At 38.3% G+C, this 14,762-nt stretch overlaps 3 protein-coding genes and 1 pseudogene across 6 annotated transcripts; 1 reads left to right on the plus strand and 3 right to left on the minus strand.

The window, feature by feature from the left end:
- Positions 1 to 113: 113 nt before the first annotated feature.
- On the minus strand, positions 114 to 2,492 carry LOC125200609 (uncharacterized). Its single transcript, XM_048098325.2, has 3 exons — positions 2,365 to 2,492; positions 954 to 1,639; positions 114 to 689 (listed from the first exon to the last, which is right to left on the minus strand). Exons 2-3 carry the CDS (start codon positions 1,626 to 1,628, stop codon positions 636 to 638), a joined length of 729 nt encoding a protein of 242 aa, XP_047954282.2. The 5' UTR covers positions 1,629 to 1,639; positions 2,365 to 2,492; the 3' UTR covers positions 114 to 635.
- Positions 2,493 to 2,993: 501 nt separating this feature from the next.
- LOC125201514 (acylamino-acid-releasing enzyme-like) lies at positions 2,994 to 7,057 on the plus strand. Of its 2 annotated transcripts, XM_048099662.2 has the most exons (17): positions 2,994 to 3,092; positions 3,189 to 3,307; positions 3,402 to 3,714; positions 3,877 to 4,083; positions 4,155 to 4,376; positions 4,458 to 4,532; positions 4,620 to 4,755; positions 4,820 to 4,971; positions 5,052 to 5,134; positions 5,224 to 5,403; positions 5,491 to 5,671; positions 5,740 to 5,800; positions 5,871 to 5,993; positions 6,091 to 6,288; positions 6,395 to 6,463; positions 6,700 to 6,776; positions 6,851 to 7,057. In XM_048099662.2, the coding sequence occupies exons 2-17, from the start codon at positions 3,199 to 3,201 to the stop codon at positions 6,912 to 6,914; spliced, it is 2,250 nt and encodes a 749-aa protein (XP_047955619.1). In that variant the 5' UTR covers positions 2,994 to 3,092; positions 3,189 to 3,198; the 3' UTR covers positions 6,915 to 7,057. The 2 variants fall into 2 exon arrangements, with proteins under 2 accessions (XP_047955619.1, XP_047955620.1); XM_048099663.2 differs by lacking the exon at positions 2,994 to 3,092 and having other exon boundaries at positions 3,136 to 3,307.
- Positions 7,058 to 7,214: 157 nt separating this feature from the next.
- On the minus strand, positions 7,215 to 8,735 carry LOC125201515 (uncharacterized protein At5g64816 pseudogene; annotated as a pseudogene). 2 transcript variants are annotated; one of them, XR_016135799.1, is made up of 2 exons: positions 8,612 to 8,735; positions 7,215 to 7,795 (listed from the first exon to the last, which is right to left on the minus strand). The product of XR_016135799.1 is annotated as an uncharacterized protein At5g64816 pseudogene, transcript variant X2 (transcript). The 2 variants fall into 2 exon arrangements; XR_016135798.1 differs by having other exon boundaries at positions 7,215 to 7,829.
- Positions 8,736 to 12,482: 3,747 nt separating this feature from the next.
- Positions 12,483 to 14,011, minus strand: LOC125185372 (CBL-interacting serine/threonine-protein kinase 7-like). Its single transcript, XM_048081902.2, has one exon. The coding sequence runs from the start codon at positions 13,994 to 13,996 to the stop codon at positions 12,683 to 12,685; it is 1,314 nt and encodes a 437-aa protein (XP_047937859.2). The 5' UTR covers positions 13,997 to 14,011; the 3' UTR covers positions 12,483 to 12,682.
- Positions 14,012 to 14,762: the final 751 nt, after the last annotated feature.

The raw sequence follows: 14,762 nt of genomic DNA on the forward strand, positions 1-14,762 counted from the left end.
TTAGTAAATCTGAGACCATATTTTTGTATTTTTGTTTATTCTGTATAGATATGTTGTTTTAACTGAACCATCATAGCATTTATAACCGATAAACAATAACCAACAAATGGAAATTATAATGGATATGTCTAAAAATTAATCCTTTACTGGATTCAATGTTTCATTTTGACTCAGCCCAAATTTTAAAAAACGTACAAATGAAAATGAGTGGAAAACGTTAACGAATAGAGTGCATGGGTCGATCATAACTTTTTAGAATCGTGAAGGGTGTGACTTGACTGGTGTGATTGTTGGGACATGATGAACTTTTCCACCTTCTCTTGCATCACTGCAATTTCATTTTTCCATTTTTGCGCTCTCAGACTTTAATTCCTTGTCCATTTCCAGGCGCAGTTCCTGCTTAAACTCTTTCCATACTTCTTGTTGCAATTCCTCTCTAAATTCCTCTCGTACTTCCTCCCGCAATTCCTCTCGAAACTCCTCTCTCAATCTCTCTCGCAAGGAAGCAACCAAGTCAGGACTCTCTACCGCAGTATGAGACGAGCTGCTACCTGCAGAGCTTTGTGACAAGCTCTCAATCCCGAGCATTCTTCTCTTCTTGTAAACCTTTACTCCAAAACCCTCATCTATACAGATTAACTCAAATTTGGGTTCTCGCCCTCTGTCGCAACAATCTCTTGCACCCTCACCTAGTTAATAAGAAAGAAAATTTTATGTTAACAAACAATTATATATCTGTATATATTTATGTTATATAATCAACAACAATATTTGCATTTCTTTTATATGTATATCTCCTATCCTTAAAAGTGTGTAGTGCTTTGAATCATTGAATGAGACATACAAACAGTTCCTCACCGAGACACTCCCCTTGGCCACCTATTTATCAAAAATATAATAAAACATAAATTAATTTAAATAATCAACTGCATATCTATGTATAATACACTTACCATCCGTCGGGATCTCTCTGGGACCGACACCGACTTTCCTAGATGCTTGCATTTACTAGACACCCCTATGTGGTATGTAGAAGTTGCTCCCACTTCAACATCCATAGGAGTTTTGGCAGCTGATTCAATGATTTTTTCGCCTTTTTGAGTGTTGGCAGCTGACAATTCAATGATTTTTTCGCCTTTTTGAGTGTTGGCAGCTGATGATTCAATGATTTTTTCTCCCTTTTGAGTGTTGGCCACTGACGATTCAATAGTTTTTTCGCCTTTCTGAGTGTTGGCAGCTGATGATTCAATGATTTTTTCGCCTTTCTGAGTGTTGGAAGCTGATGATTCAATGACTTTTTCGCCTTTTTGATTGTTAGCAGCTGATGATTCAATGATTTTTCCGCCTTTCTGAGCAGTTGATGATTCAATGATTTTTTCGCCTTGGAACCTCCACAAGTGGTAATCCTTTACGAAACCAAACCTAGCAAGGTGATACCGAACTTCCATCGGATCTGTATAGCGCTTGTTATCACATTTTTTACATGGACACCTAATTCTGTGTTTGTCCAGATACGCAGGTTTACTACTTGCAACCTTGATGAATTCCTCAATCCCCTCCAAAAACCTTGGATTCCATCCACCCTCAGGAAGGTAACGCCTATACATCCACTGGCGACTCTCACTCATTGTTATACTTCCTAAACGAAAAATGATCGTTTATAAGATCAGTCAGAAAATTATCATATTTACATATGTATAGCATTAGAGAAACAATACACAACACACAATAGAATAGAACAAAATCGACATTATCTCCGCTGCTTCTTCTCAACAACAAGTCGGAGGAGCCACCCCAAACTTAGCCACCAATGCTCATACAAAAATGAGTGCAGTCATAGGCTTAAATAAGTCTTACCTTTGAAGCTTAAATATTCTCTTGAAACTATGCTCCTTCAATAAGAAACAACAGAGAGAAAAAGTAATGATCAAATGTATTGATCCATTATGCAGGATCTTCCATGTTTGATCACACAAGCATGCAGTTTCTATAGAGATTTCCAGTATTTTGGAAGTAACTAAATATCCAATAAATCTAAAGAAAAACAGAATTTTACAGCAATAAGGATGACCTATTTGATGCAGTTGATAGATTTCTAAAGCATCTTCTCATTTTCTAAAGCATATTCACAAGCATAGCAAAGTTTCCGTCTCAAGCAGTCTGCATTCAAATAATCAGAGTTTCTACGTATCAACCACAAGAAAAATTCGTAATCTAATTGAGTTTCCTACCAAAACCATCACATTCTAAGAAAAAAATACACGAGCAATTAAACTGCATTGAACGAATATAAATCGAATGTACGTAGATTAGAATTCAGAAGTACATTTTATCGGCGTGAAATCGAAAATTGCAGAAGTGTACCTAAAATCAACTTTCAACGGAGGCTTTCTGTTCTTCCGGTGGCGGAGCAATCGTCGGCGGCTGAGGCGGAAGTCGGGAGTGACGACGGAAAAGGGGAAACTGAGTTATGCTAGGGCTAAATGAAGAAGAAATGGAGCGGAACTGAATTAAAACGAACAAAAACACGAAGGATTTTCCGTTGGCGCCAAAGCCGTCGGTAAATAATTTTTTTTTTTAATTGAAAAACTTATTTACATCCGCCTCGGTAAAAATAAATTACCAATTTTATATTTTTTGAAATTATCTCCGTATCCGTGGTTAATTTTATAGTAAACCATAGTCTGCGGGTGCCCGAATCCGATCGGACTATCACCGTCGAGATTAGGTTGTTTTTTATTATTAAATTTTTTTTAAGTTTGCATAAATCATACAGAAAATGTAACAAGTGTGTTAAGTAAGTACTACTACATTCCTTCTTAACCAGTTTTGTTCTTTTTGTTCTCTGTATTTTTTTTTTTTTTTCCTTTGATGTATATAAATCAATTTTGTAGCATTAAGACAAAACAAGATAAGATTCTTTCGAGTAAAAACAAAAGCAGCCATCAAGTAAAAAACAAACAAAAATAATAAAAATTCATAGGCTATGTGAATAATGATGAATGACATTGATTTGTAGCTTCCATCTCCAAAGAAGCCATCTAGAATTGTAGGTGAAGGAAAACAACTACTCTCAACTCTCAATATAAAAGGTAAGATTTGATCCTTTTCCAAATTCCTACAGTCGATACCTTTTCAAGAAACTTATTGCATTTATAACGAGTGTAGAATTTGGTTTACATTTGCAGAAATATAGCTATGGATCATGATGATATGGAAGAAGAATATGCTTCTATGTCTAAGTTGCTACAAGAATTCACAAATATTCCTACCATTGATAAAGCATGGACTTTCGAATCCGAGTCTGGTATTGTTGCTTCATGTTTATTTGCTCTACTTTTCATCCCTTTGCTTAGATTATTTCTGAAACATTTAGTATTTGTTCTTGTAATGATGTGCAGAAGATGCCTCCACTGCAATGTTTTTGATTAGTCAAACAGATCTTTTGTCCAACAAGAGGAGAAAGTCGATCCTATCGACTCATATTTCGCGAAAGATTGGCAGCTCTGTAAGTTTTCACTGGGATCCATTTCCTATAGAGATGACCGGTGTGTCCGCCATAGTCCCCTCTCCATCAGGATCAAAGCTTCTACTCGTGCGAAACTCTGAAGGCGAGCACTCTTCAGCTTGTTTCGAAATATGGGGTCCATCTCAACTTAAGAAGGTGTTTCCTGTTCCATGCTCTATTCACGGACCAGTGTATACCGATGGATGGTAAATATACGTTGTTTAACAAGTTTTTCATTTGCGTAAGGATCATTTAATAGTTAATGATAGATGTGAAATTTTGGAGGTGGATTGTGAGTGTATTGTTTCATTGAGATTGTGGAATTTGTTGACTTTGTAGCGTATCATTTCGATCTCTTGTGGTGGCAGGCTCGAGGGAATTTCGTGGAACTCCAACGAGACCTTCATTGCTTATGTAGCCGAGGCACCAGACCTTCCCAAACCAACATTCAACACTTTTGGTTTAAAAAAAGAGGATCATAATAGCTGGAAGGGTCAAGGTGATTGGGAAGAAGACTGGGGAGAAACATATCCTGGGAAAAAACAGCCGGCCATTTTTGTCATCGATGTTAACAGGTTTTACATAGTTAATCGCACGCTCTAGTGATTGAGAAACCGAATGATTCAGAAAACAAATCATTCTGCAGTGGAGAAATTCGTGGCGTTGCTGTTACTGGAGCTGGGAGGGAGTTGTGTGTCGGACAAGTTGTTTGGGCTCCCCCACTCGATGGAAAGCAGCAGCATCTCGTGTTTGTTGGGTGGTGGCCTTCGGATACTCGAAAGTTTGGCATCAAATACTGCTATAATAGACCATGTTCTCTCTATGCAGTTGAAGCTCCATCTTTTGAATCAGATTCTATTACATCAAGGTCAATTTATTAAAACTTGAGTGTCCTTTTTCATCAAAACAAGAATAATACTTATCAGTTTGTTTCTGTTATTATCCTCAGAAGTGATGCAGCTACAGATTCACTGATAATCGAACTGACTCACAGCATAAATAGCGCATTCTTTCCCCGTTTCAGGTTTGTAGGCCAATAGCTACGTTGTACTGATAAGTCTCATATTATACAGACAAGTCTTTGGTTAACAACTGCTTTCCATATCTTCAGTCCAGATGGGAAATCTCTTGTTTTCTTATCAGCAAAAACTAGCGTTGATTCCGGGGCACACTCAGCAACGCAGTCGCTTCACAAGATTGAGTGGCCCTCCAATGGGAAGCTCGGCCCTCTGACAGTTGCTGATGTGGTATGCTCATTTCCTATTAATGTCATTTAACAGAGAATTGGGAAGTGATGGTGTTCTCATTTAGGTTCCTGTGATCATGTGTCCCGAAGATGGCTGCTTTCCCGGGCTTTACTGCACGAGCTTACTCTGCAATCCATGGCTTTCTGATGGCCACACAATGGTTTTATCTTCTGCTTGGGGCAGTGTCCAAACTATACTTTCTGTAAATATATTAAGGTAACTCATAGTCATTCTGATCAATATCAATAACCAATATCCTTCACAATAAAAACAATGCCTTTTCATGCTCTTTTCAGTGGAGACGTGTCGCAAATCACCCCTGATAATTCGAGGTCTTCATGGGATGTCCTAGCTGTAGGAAGTGACAGTGTTATTTCTGGTGGGAGAAAATACTATTTCTGAAGCATGCTACTATACATCCCTGTTCTGATTCATCACATTTTATTTTTTATTTTTGGTGTGTTCAAGTATGCAGCAGTCCGATTAGTATTCCCGAGATCAAGTATGGCAGCTTGCTCGGAAAATGGAGATGGTGGGATGTCTCAAGTCCCATTCAATGCTCTGACAAGGTTTCATGTCTCTTGGCATCACAACAATTTGACATATTGAGTATACCAGTCAGGGATTTTTCTGAGAATCTTGCAAAAGGTGCTTGATAAGATGTTTAGATGAATCTGTCTTCAAAATATGAATTAACATAGTTTAACTTCTGTGCCTCTGGAGTTTGTGTTGCAGGTGCATGCAGACCGTTTGAAGCTATATATGTATCATCGAGGCATAGGAAGTCGTCTGAATCGCCTGATCCGTTAGTTGTCTTCCTTCATGGAGGTCCACACATTGTTTCGTTGGCAAGCTTCTCCAAGTCTCTGGCTTTCCTATCTTCACTTGGTTATAGCTTGCTTATTGTCAACTATAGGTCTCTCTCTCTCACTCTCCCTCATCCTATTTAAATTTAGGTTAAATCTAATTCAACTGTGACGGTAGGGGTTCTCTCGGATTTGGCGAGGAAGCATTGCAATCTCTTCCGGGAAACATTGGATCCCAGGTAGTAATTCTAGTGTTAGAAGATTATTTAGTAAATCTATTGATATGCTGCATTCTTGGTGCTTACGCAGGATGTGAGAGACGTACTCACTGCATTAGACGCTGTCATTGACAAGGGACTTGCGGATCCATCTAAAATATTCGTCCTTGGTGGTTCGCATGGTGGGTTTTTGACTACACACTTGATTGGTCAGGTAGGTTCTTCTTCTTTTAACAACTCAGGCCATGGTTTTATTGAGTCGTTCGGGTTTTATTGAGTCGTTCGGGTTTATTGAGTGCTCGTCTGTACAGGCACCCGAAAAGTTTGCTGCAGCAGCAACTAGGAATCCCCTATGCAACATTCCTCTGTTGTTTGGCACATCTGATATTCCCGACTGGTGTTTCACTGAGGTTTTTGGAAGCGAACGAAGACCTGCCTTCACGGAATCCCCTTTTGCAGAACACCTGGATCTATTTTATAGCAAGTCTCCTATTGCTCATGTCTCGAAGGTTATACAATGCTAGTTTAGTTAGAAATTCTGCTGCAAAACTCAGTCCATTATCATCTGCTCCTATCATCACCATCTCTGCATCAACTATACATACTCTTTCCCAGGTTAAAACCCCCACGATTTTTCTACTTGGTGCCCGGGATATGCGCCTGCCAATGTGTAACGGAATACAGGTAAGACCTCGTACCATAAAACACCAAATCTCCAACATGAAGTTGTGTTTACGCGTGTTTTAGTAAAGTTTAATGTTCCACGAAAGATGAATGTGATTTTACGAACCGGAGTATAACACTGTTTTCACCAAGTTATGAACAAGTCCAGCATAAGTGATCAAAGATTGAATTGCATCCATGATTCTTCAAATGTGATATCCAGCCACCTAATTTGCTTTAATTTTTCGGATATGTAGTATGCACGAGCATTGAGGGAAAGAGGGGTCGAAACCAAGGTTATTGTCTTCCCCAACGATGAACACAGCATTGACAGGTAAGGCGTCGCACCCTAATAATGTGGTCGGAAACATGCTTCGTGTGCTAAGAAACATGTTCTTGTTTTTGCAGACCACAGTCAGACTATGAAAGCTACCTGAACATTGGTATGTGGTTCAACAAGCATTGCAAATAATAGTATACTCCATTATTGTTGGGACACTATCATTGTTTGTGAAGAGGATTGTTGGGGCATTGTATAATATTGTTTGTCTACATTGATGTGTGGTTCCACATGCGTTGAACAGTTGTATGCATCTCATCTTGTCCATTTCTTTATCGAAGTTTCCTCCATTTGTTCAAAAAAAAGATTGAATGTGACATTTCAATCATGATTCACCAATCCCCACTATGATTTATCAATTCCCAGTTAAAATTTATTAATCACAGTAAGAATTTTAATAGGATTGATGCACCTAACATAATACTCAGAATATGACCTGCAATCAAGGGATTTCACATATATTTGGCAAAGTAAAAAACAGATGATATATCCATCCAATAAAGATAACAGCAAGAACATAACTGTTGTGGAGTTAATCAGATAACACAAAATCAAATAATTCAACGTGCAATGCGAGACTCAGATAATTTGAGGCACTCACTCTGGCATCTCCGGAGGCAAATGTCGTTCCAGTTGGGTACTTGATGTTGGTTGACACACACAGTTCGAGCACAGGCATCAGCACAAGCATCGAGCTCAGAAACACCACATACTGTAATGCAAGTATCAGGGATAGGATCCTTGGCGAAGGCTCCTACTTTCTTCAACATCCTCTTCGACGTGCAAACTCTCTCGCACACAAAAATGTCATCCCCGCTCTTCTCCCGGCTCCACGCACTTCTTAATCTTTGCTCCTCAGCATGTCTTGCTCTCGTTCGCAAAGCTCTACCAGCAATGATAACTGGAACGACAGCAGCCCCCAGCAGGGTCCATGCATCAACCATATTTTACCAACAAAAGATGTAATCTTTTCCCGTTCACTTCCTGGTTCGAGCAGCAGATGGCTTCCTATCCTATAATGATCTTATCAACATCACTGGTATCAAACTGTAGAAAACAAATATCTGCTTATTTCTGTTTATCAGAGTCAGACTAGCAAAGAGCACAGAAACCACAAATACAAGAAGATATAAGCCTACAATTCTCAGACAACGAGACACGAAGATAGTAGTTTTCCCAACTGTCGTAGCAAATCACCAGGTTCAGCTTAGAGTGATAGACCTCTTCTAACTGCCATGCTTTTGGCATTTGATAGATTGCCAATGCATAGTAATCTTAATAAAGAAGAAGCAATTCATAATTTCAAAATCAACTGAATCTACTCTCAAGACCTAGCAACGGGAATAAAAAATACAGCAAATCCCCTCAATTTGACCTAATCTTCCTTAATTCTGCAACATGCTCAGAGTAGCCTACAGAAATGAATGTCTTTGTTAATCCTATCATCTAATTGAGCTGCTGGAGTTAGGAAATCGACAGCTTTTTCTCTTTTCCTAGCCCCAATTTCAGTTTTCATTCAGCAGAGTTGCATTTGATTAATGGTATCAGTAGGATGAAAACAAAATGAAAAATCCCTACTCTCTCCTAAGTTCTTCAGTTAATCGAGAACATAAATTTTCCAGCATAAACTATCAATTCTCAAATGAATAACATAATTTACTGAGCATACACAGATAACAGAGAACGAACCAACAAGACAAAGGCATGCGAGAAAATGAATAGGAAAACGAGGGAAACGGTTGAGTGAAGATATCGATGCCTGAATTAAAGTAAATTCAACAGAAAAGCAAAACAAAAATTGGAAGATTAAAGAAGGAGATAAACCCTACCGGTGAAGATTTAGGTAGAAACAGAAGGGGAGTTGAAGATTTAGGGAGAAGAAGACTTCACTCTTCAATTGGAATTGGGCTTAACGGCTAAAAGGCCTAAATTTGGTGAGCGTATAATTTTTTGAATAAACAGTACTCCCTCCGTCCCGACTAAGATGACACATTGCTTAGCCAGCACGGAATTTTAGGAGTTATTGGTTAAAGTGTTTAATTGGGGAGAGGGAAGGTTTAATTGGAGAGAGGGAAGGTGGGTGTAAGTATTAAAGTAGAGAGATAAAGAAAGAAGGATATTTTAATAGGAGTGAGAAAAAGTGGTTGAGTGTATTAATTGTAGAGAGAAAGTTACCAAAAAAGGAAATGTGTCATCTTAGTTGGGACAAACTAAAAAGGAAAACATGTCATCTTAAGCGGGACGGAGGGAGTAGTACTGCTATAAAATATATCATTCTTTATAGGACATTTGACATAAATATAGAGCAGATGTGTGATCAATTGCTAACTTTCTTAGGTTGTAATTTGCTAACTTCTCAACACAATATATTAAAAATGTCAACACGATGACATTAAAATGTCAACACATAATTTTGTTGAACTTCAATATAATGTGTTGATATTATGTGTTGACATTTTGATGTCACTGTGTTAACATTTTTAATATACTGTATTGATGAGTTAGCAGAGTTAACAATTTAAATAGTTAGCAATATAATGCACCCCATATGAAGTATTAGTTGAGTTTGTGTTTTTTTGGATGGCTAATTGAGCCATTCTTTTTATGGCAAAGAACGCCAATCTAAATGTAATGTCTCGTACTCAAAGGTGACGTTCGGTTTCCTAGATAAAATAATACTAAGATATAATCTAAGATTGAATTGTGAGATTATTTTAGTCATAGGGGATTAGCTATGGCTAATTATCTCATGATTATCCATCTAAGATTGAATCTCATGAACCAAACACACTATCTATTTAATTAGGGAATACAATCTTGCAAACCGAACACCACTAAAGAGTACTCGTCCCAGAAAGATTGTCTCATTTCCTTTTTCACACTCGTTTTGCAAAAATAATAATAAATAGTTAAAGTCGAGACAGAGTAAAGTAAAAGAGAGAATAATGTAGAGAATAGTCTTACCTACATTATTATTTCTCTTATTTACTCTCTTTCAACTTTACCTATTTATTATTATTTTTGCAAAATGAGTGCAAAAATTGAACCGGAACAATCTTTTTGGGACGGAGGAAGTATTATTTTATCATCCCAAATTAGATTTATTAGTTACTCATCCTTAAATCTATAATACAAAATCCTCAAAAAGTACCCTCACTAAATTATTGTTCATTTTGTTTATTCGTGATTTATGTATTTTAATATGATCATAAAAAATCATACTCCTAATTTTTTTTCTTTTAAGATACTATTATAACAATCAATCAATCTAAATTTCAAAATTAAACAATTCAAATAATTAAGTCATCTTATATCATAGTAGTATTAATCTTATCTATGGCGTCCGCTAAACTTAATCCTACAAGTACAAAGATGACTTAAGATTAATTTGGTGCTAAATCCAGAAATGCTCATTGATTATTAATTACTCCCTAGACTATTATTTTATGGTTTCTTTAATACGATTTTATGATTCACTTTTATTTTAACTAACAATTGTTAGTTAGGTCTCATCAATCTATTATTAAGGTTTATAACAACCTATAGTTTTAAATTGATAATTACTTCAGTCCGTAGGCATATAATTATAAGAAGGATTTATTAGTTTGTAGAACATTACATCCTTACAACCATTTTATACTGTCAACGGAATCATTGTCTAATTATTGACCTCTAATTAAATTGATAATGGGATCATTGTCTAGCCATACTAGCCACTTCATCTGGCATTCCAATTATATTAAGAGGAAATAAGTTAGAACTTTTTCTATATTTAATAAATTTGAAATGATAATTAATAAACATCAAAATGGAAGGGAATGTCTCAAATTTTGAATTACTCCCTCCGTCACACTATAGTTGAATCATATTCTTTTTCAGACCATTTCATTATATTTGAATCATTTCTTTTTCTTGATAAAAATCAATATAGTTTATTCTGTATCATACTTTATTTTTTCATATACTTTATTATCTCTTCATTATCTATTTTATCATCTCTTATTTTATTTTATTTTCATCTAACTTATTAAACGTAACATTCTTAATTTTTTTCACTCAAGAAAATGTCTCCACTATAGTCCGGCGTTTGAATAGAGTATCTTTTACTATCACATTCTTAAGTTTCGTACTCAAGAAAATGTCTTCACTGTAGTGAAAATGGATGGATGGAGTATATTTTACTATCAATACTTTGATTATCAACTTATTCTATGCGGATTCGCGAAATTCACTCTGATTCACACTTTTTGTTTTTTCTATAAATAGAAACTTGATTATTGATATATAAATTGTACATTTTAAATAATGAATAGCTTTGTAAATCTCACTGATACATTACAATAATAATGAAAATCTTCTATGTTTGTGAAGTCTCTTCTTTCTCACCCAAATTAATGTAAGGATGGCTTTGTAAAAGAAGTCCAATATTCAAAAGATACATGCCAATTTCCACTTGGATACAAGTTTAATTAATTTCGTCTAGTCAGCAAGATTCAAAACCCTATTCTAATTTATATTCAAATTTTTATATGAAATTAATCTCCAATTTGAAAATTATACTCTCCACTTGGAGGGCAACTGACTTATTTAGGAAGAAAAAATTGGTGTTGTGAATATCATCAATTCATCATTAATAATTTTTCTTTCACCATTTCGGGAAATATCGATTCAATATTTTGGCCTAGAACAACGCACATTAAATTGTGTTAAATTATGCTGATTTGTTGGTTTTTCTATACATGTGAGTTGTGACAAACTCCAATAAGCATACACGGCCGAACAACTTTGAGGACTATCAAAATTTTCTATTCAATTTGGACTTTTGAGATGCTATCGACCCCTCATGTAGGGTTCTCTACCCCACACGAACCAACTTCCGATTGTCTCCATGTGACTACTAGAAATTAAGAAGACGGGAAGGAGAATTATATATACTATATAAGACAATCGCAGCCGAACTTATGCTCGAATTTATAGAAACCTAATAACCCTAATAAAATTGTAGTCTCACACTTTGCACTTGCCTTTCCCTCATATTATCGGACCCCACAACGAACATTTTCTGGATTCGTTACTACTTGGAGTAACTCCTCTTGTGCTTCTTTTTGTGCTAGCCACCAAGTAAGAATCTTAGTAGGCGACATTTCAAACCCCAACCACAACCATGCCATCCACAAATCACATCCATTATTTCTGCAAGTGGCTCAATTTCATCAATTTAGCAAAAAACCATTCACTCTACATTTAACAGAAGTTATTTATGCTACTACAAAACTGAAAACTTGTTACTCCAACACATGGCAATAATTTTAGATTAATTTTCATGCTATCTGCAACAATTATTTTTTGACAAATATTCTCTTAATATTTAATTGACCTTTCATGTTATGATTGGGGTGGTGCATTATTTCTCAGGAGCCACTGAAAGTTTGAGGTTTATGCCCCACAAACTGAGTTGTGAAATGACATAAAATCTATTCATTCATTTCTACATCTCTTCCTTTTTTCCTTCTTTGTTTTTTTCTGGGATCCCTGCTGCCATGTTTCTTGCATCATTGAACTCAGCCACTGTCTTATAGTACTATAAAAATAGGTTGTTTTGTGATTACTAACATGATTCTTGCTTCCCTAATTTGAGATAAAGAGAACAAATTATAGGTTGTACAAACAAATTTGGTTACAAGTTAGGCAGCAAAACAGTTGCATCAAAGGCACAATTTATTTGAAACACAAAAACCAAAGACAGAGACATGAATCAAATCACTTCCATCAAACCAACAAACTATTCACAAATTACACATTTCTATCTTCACTACCTAAAATTTAATCAAAACATTTCTATCAAAAGAAAACAACCCTCCAACCCTGCAAACGACGCCGTTTCGCGGAATGCCTCAATCTCATTGGGCCATGATCGCACCAATCCCCAATCGCAGCTCCCCCCACTGCGACTCGCCCAATTCCGCCGCGCCGTCGACCAATCTCAGCTCCACCAACCACAGCTCCGGCGCCACCCCCCATATCTCCACCTCCACCACCGCCCTCCCTTTGATCAGCCGCATCGCTCCACCCTTTCGCCGCTCTACTCTGTAGAGAAAATCGAGGCCGGTTCTGCTCAATTTCTCCTCAATCTCCGTTACTTCCATTCCAGTGGTAAACCTAATTTCCTTGCTAATCGTAGTCTCCTCCTCGAATAGTCCCGACAGATCGAGCCCCGACGACATTGAAATCAAGTCGAAAGCGTTCACTCTCGGCATGAATTTGAATTGATTCGAATCGAGAAATTCAGATCCGGTTAAATTCTCATCGAGGCTCTGCGATCTTAAATTATCCTGCGAGAACGATTTTTTGAACCAGGAGAGTTTGATTAGCTCGTCGAGGCTGAGCCTGGTGTTAGGGTTTGGATCGAGCAATCTGTAGATGACGATTTTGGCGGATTTGGAGACGAAATCGGGGAATTCGAAGGCGCGGCGGTGCATTGCGCGGTACATGTTCGATAAATTGCCGTCGTCGAAGGGGAGGCTTCCGACGAGGAAAACGTAGAGGAGGACGCCGCAGGACCAGGCGTCGGCCTTCTCGCCGTCGTAGCCTCTCCGGGCGACGACCTCCGGCGCGGTGTAGGCCGGCGTTCCGCAGGCGGTGCGGACGAGGCCGTCGATTTTGTGCTCGGAGAGGGCGGAGAGGCCGAAGTCGGTGATTTTGAGGAGGCCGTTGTGGTCGAGGAGGAGATTCTGCGGCTTGATGTCGCGGTGGAAGACGCCGTTCTGGTGGCAGAAGCGGAGGGCGGAGATGAGCTGGTGGAAGTAGCGGCGGGCGGTGGACTCGGAGAAGCGGCGGCAGCGGGAGAGCTTGGCGAAGAGCTCGCCGCCGGGGGCGAGCTCCATGACGAGGTAGATTTTGGATTTGGTGGCCATGACCTCGTGGAGGGTGAGGATGTTGGAGTGGTGGTGGAGGCGGCGCATGGCGGAGACCTCGCGGACGATGCGGGGCTCCATGGCGGCGTCGACGGTGGCGGCCTTGTCGATGACCTTGATGGCGACTTCCGGGGAGGAGGGGCTGTTGAGGAGGCGGGCGAGGTAGACCTTGGCGAAGCTGCCGCGGCCGAGGAGGCGGCCGAGCTGGTACTTGTCGAGGATGATGGAGCCGGCGCCGCTGGTGGAGCGGCGGATCTTGGCGGCGGAGGGGGGTGGGGTGGTTGGGGTGGGGGGGCCCATTTGGGGTTGAGAGAGGAGGTCTAGCTAGCTATGCTTGGTGGCTGGACAAGGAGTGTGTGATTGTGTGTGTGGTTTATATATAGTGTAGAGAGAGAGAGAGAGAGAGAGGAGAGATCACATGTAGCAATTGTTGGGAATATAAAAATGAAAAATTGTTTAATGGGGTTAATGGTGGCTGTGACCTATGGATTTTCTGGCTTTTTGTTAGGTTATTTAAGTTTTACTCCCTCAGTCGATGAATATTCGTCCCGGTTTGACCGGACACGGGTTTTAGAAAATGTAATGAAAAGTGAGTTGAAAAAGTTAGTGAATTGTAGGTCATACTTTTATATATTAGTTTTATAATAAAATATGAGTAGAAATGAGTTAGTGGAATATGAGGTCCACTATCAAAAATGGTAAAAGTGAAATAGAACAAATTTTGGGGGACGGACGGAAATGGAAAAATGAGACAAATTTTGGTGGACGGAGGGAGTATTTATATAGGTGCATGAAATTTGTTGGGTTTTTAGGGAAGTTTTTAATTTAAAACGGTATTATTAATTAGTTTTAGATTTTGTTATGATTTTTGAAATGATTTGATAATGAAAATGTTATGCTGGGTATTTGATACGAGTAGGGGTGGGTAGGTAAGGTATACCTTACCGAAACCACCATACCGTATACCTTATCGTAAATACGGTATGTGAAAAAGTCATACCTTTACCTTACCAAAGTTTTCGGTATACCGAACTTTGGTATACCTTATTTTCGGTATGATAAATTT

This window comes from Salvia hispanica, chromosome 2 (assembly GCF_029641045.1).
Source record: "Salvia hispanica isolate PSC_SH4W2 chromosome 2, Shi_PSC_v1, whole genome shotgun sequence".
In the NCBI taxonomy this organism is placed as follows: Eukaryota; Viridiplantae; Streptophyta; class Magnoliopsida; order Lamiales; family Lamiaceae; genus Salvia; species Salvia hispanica.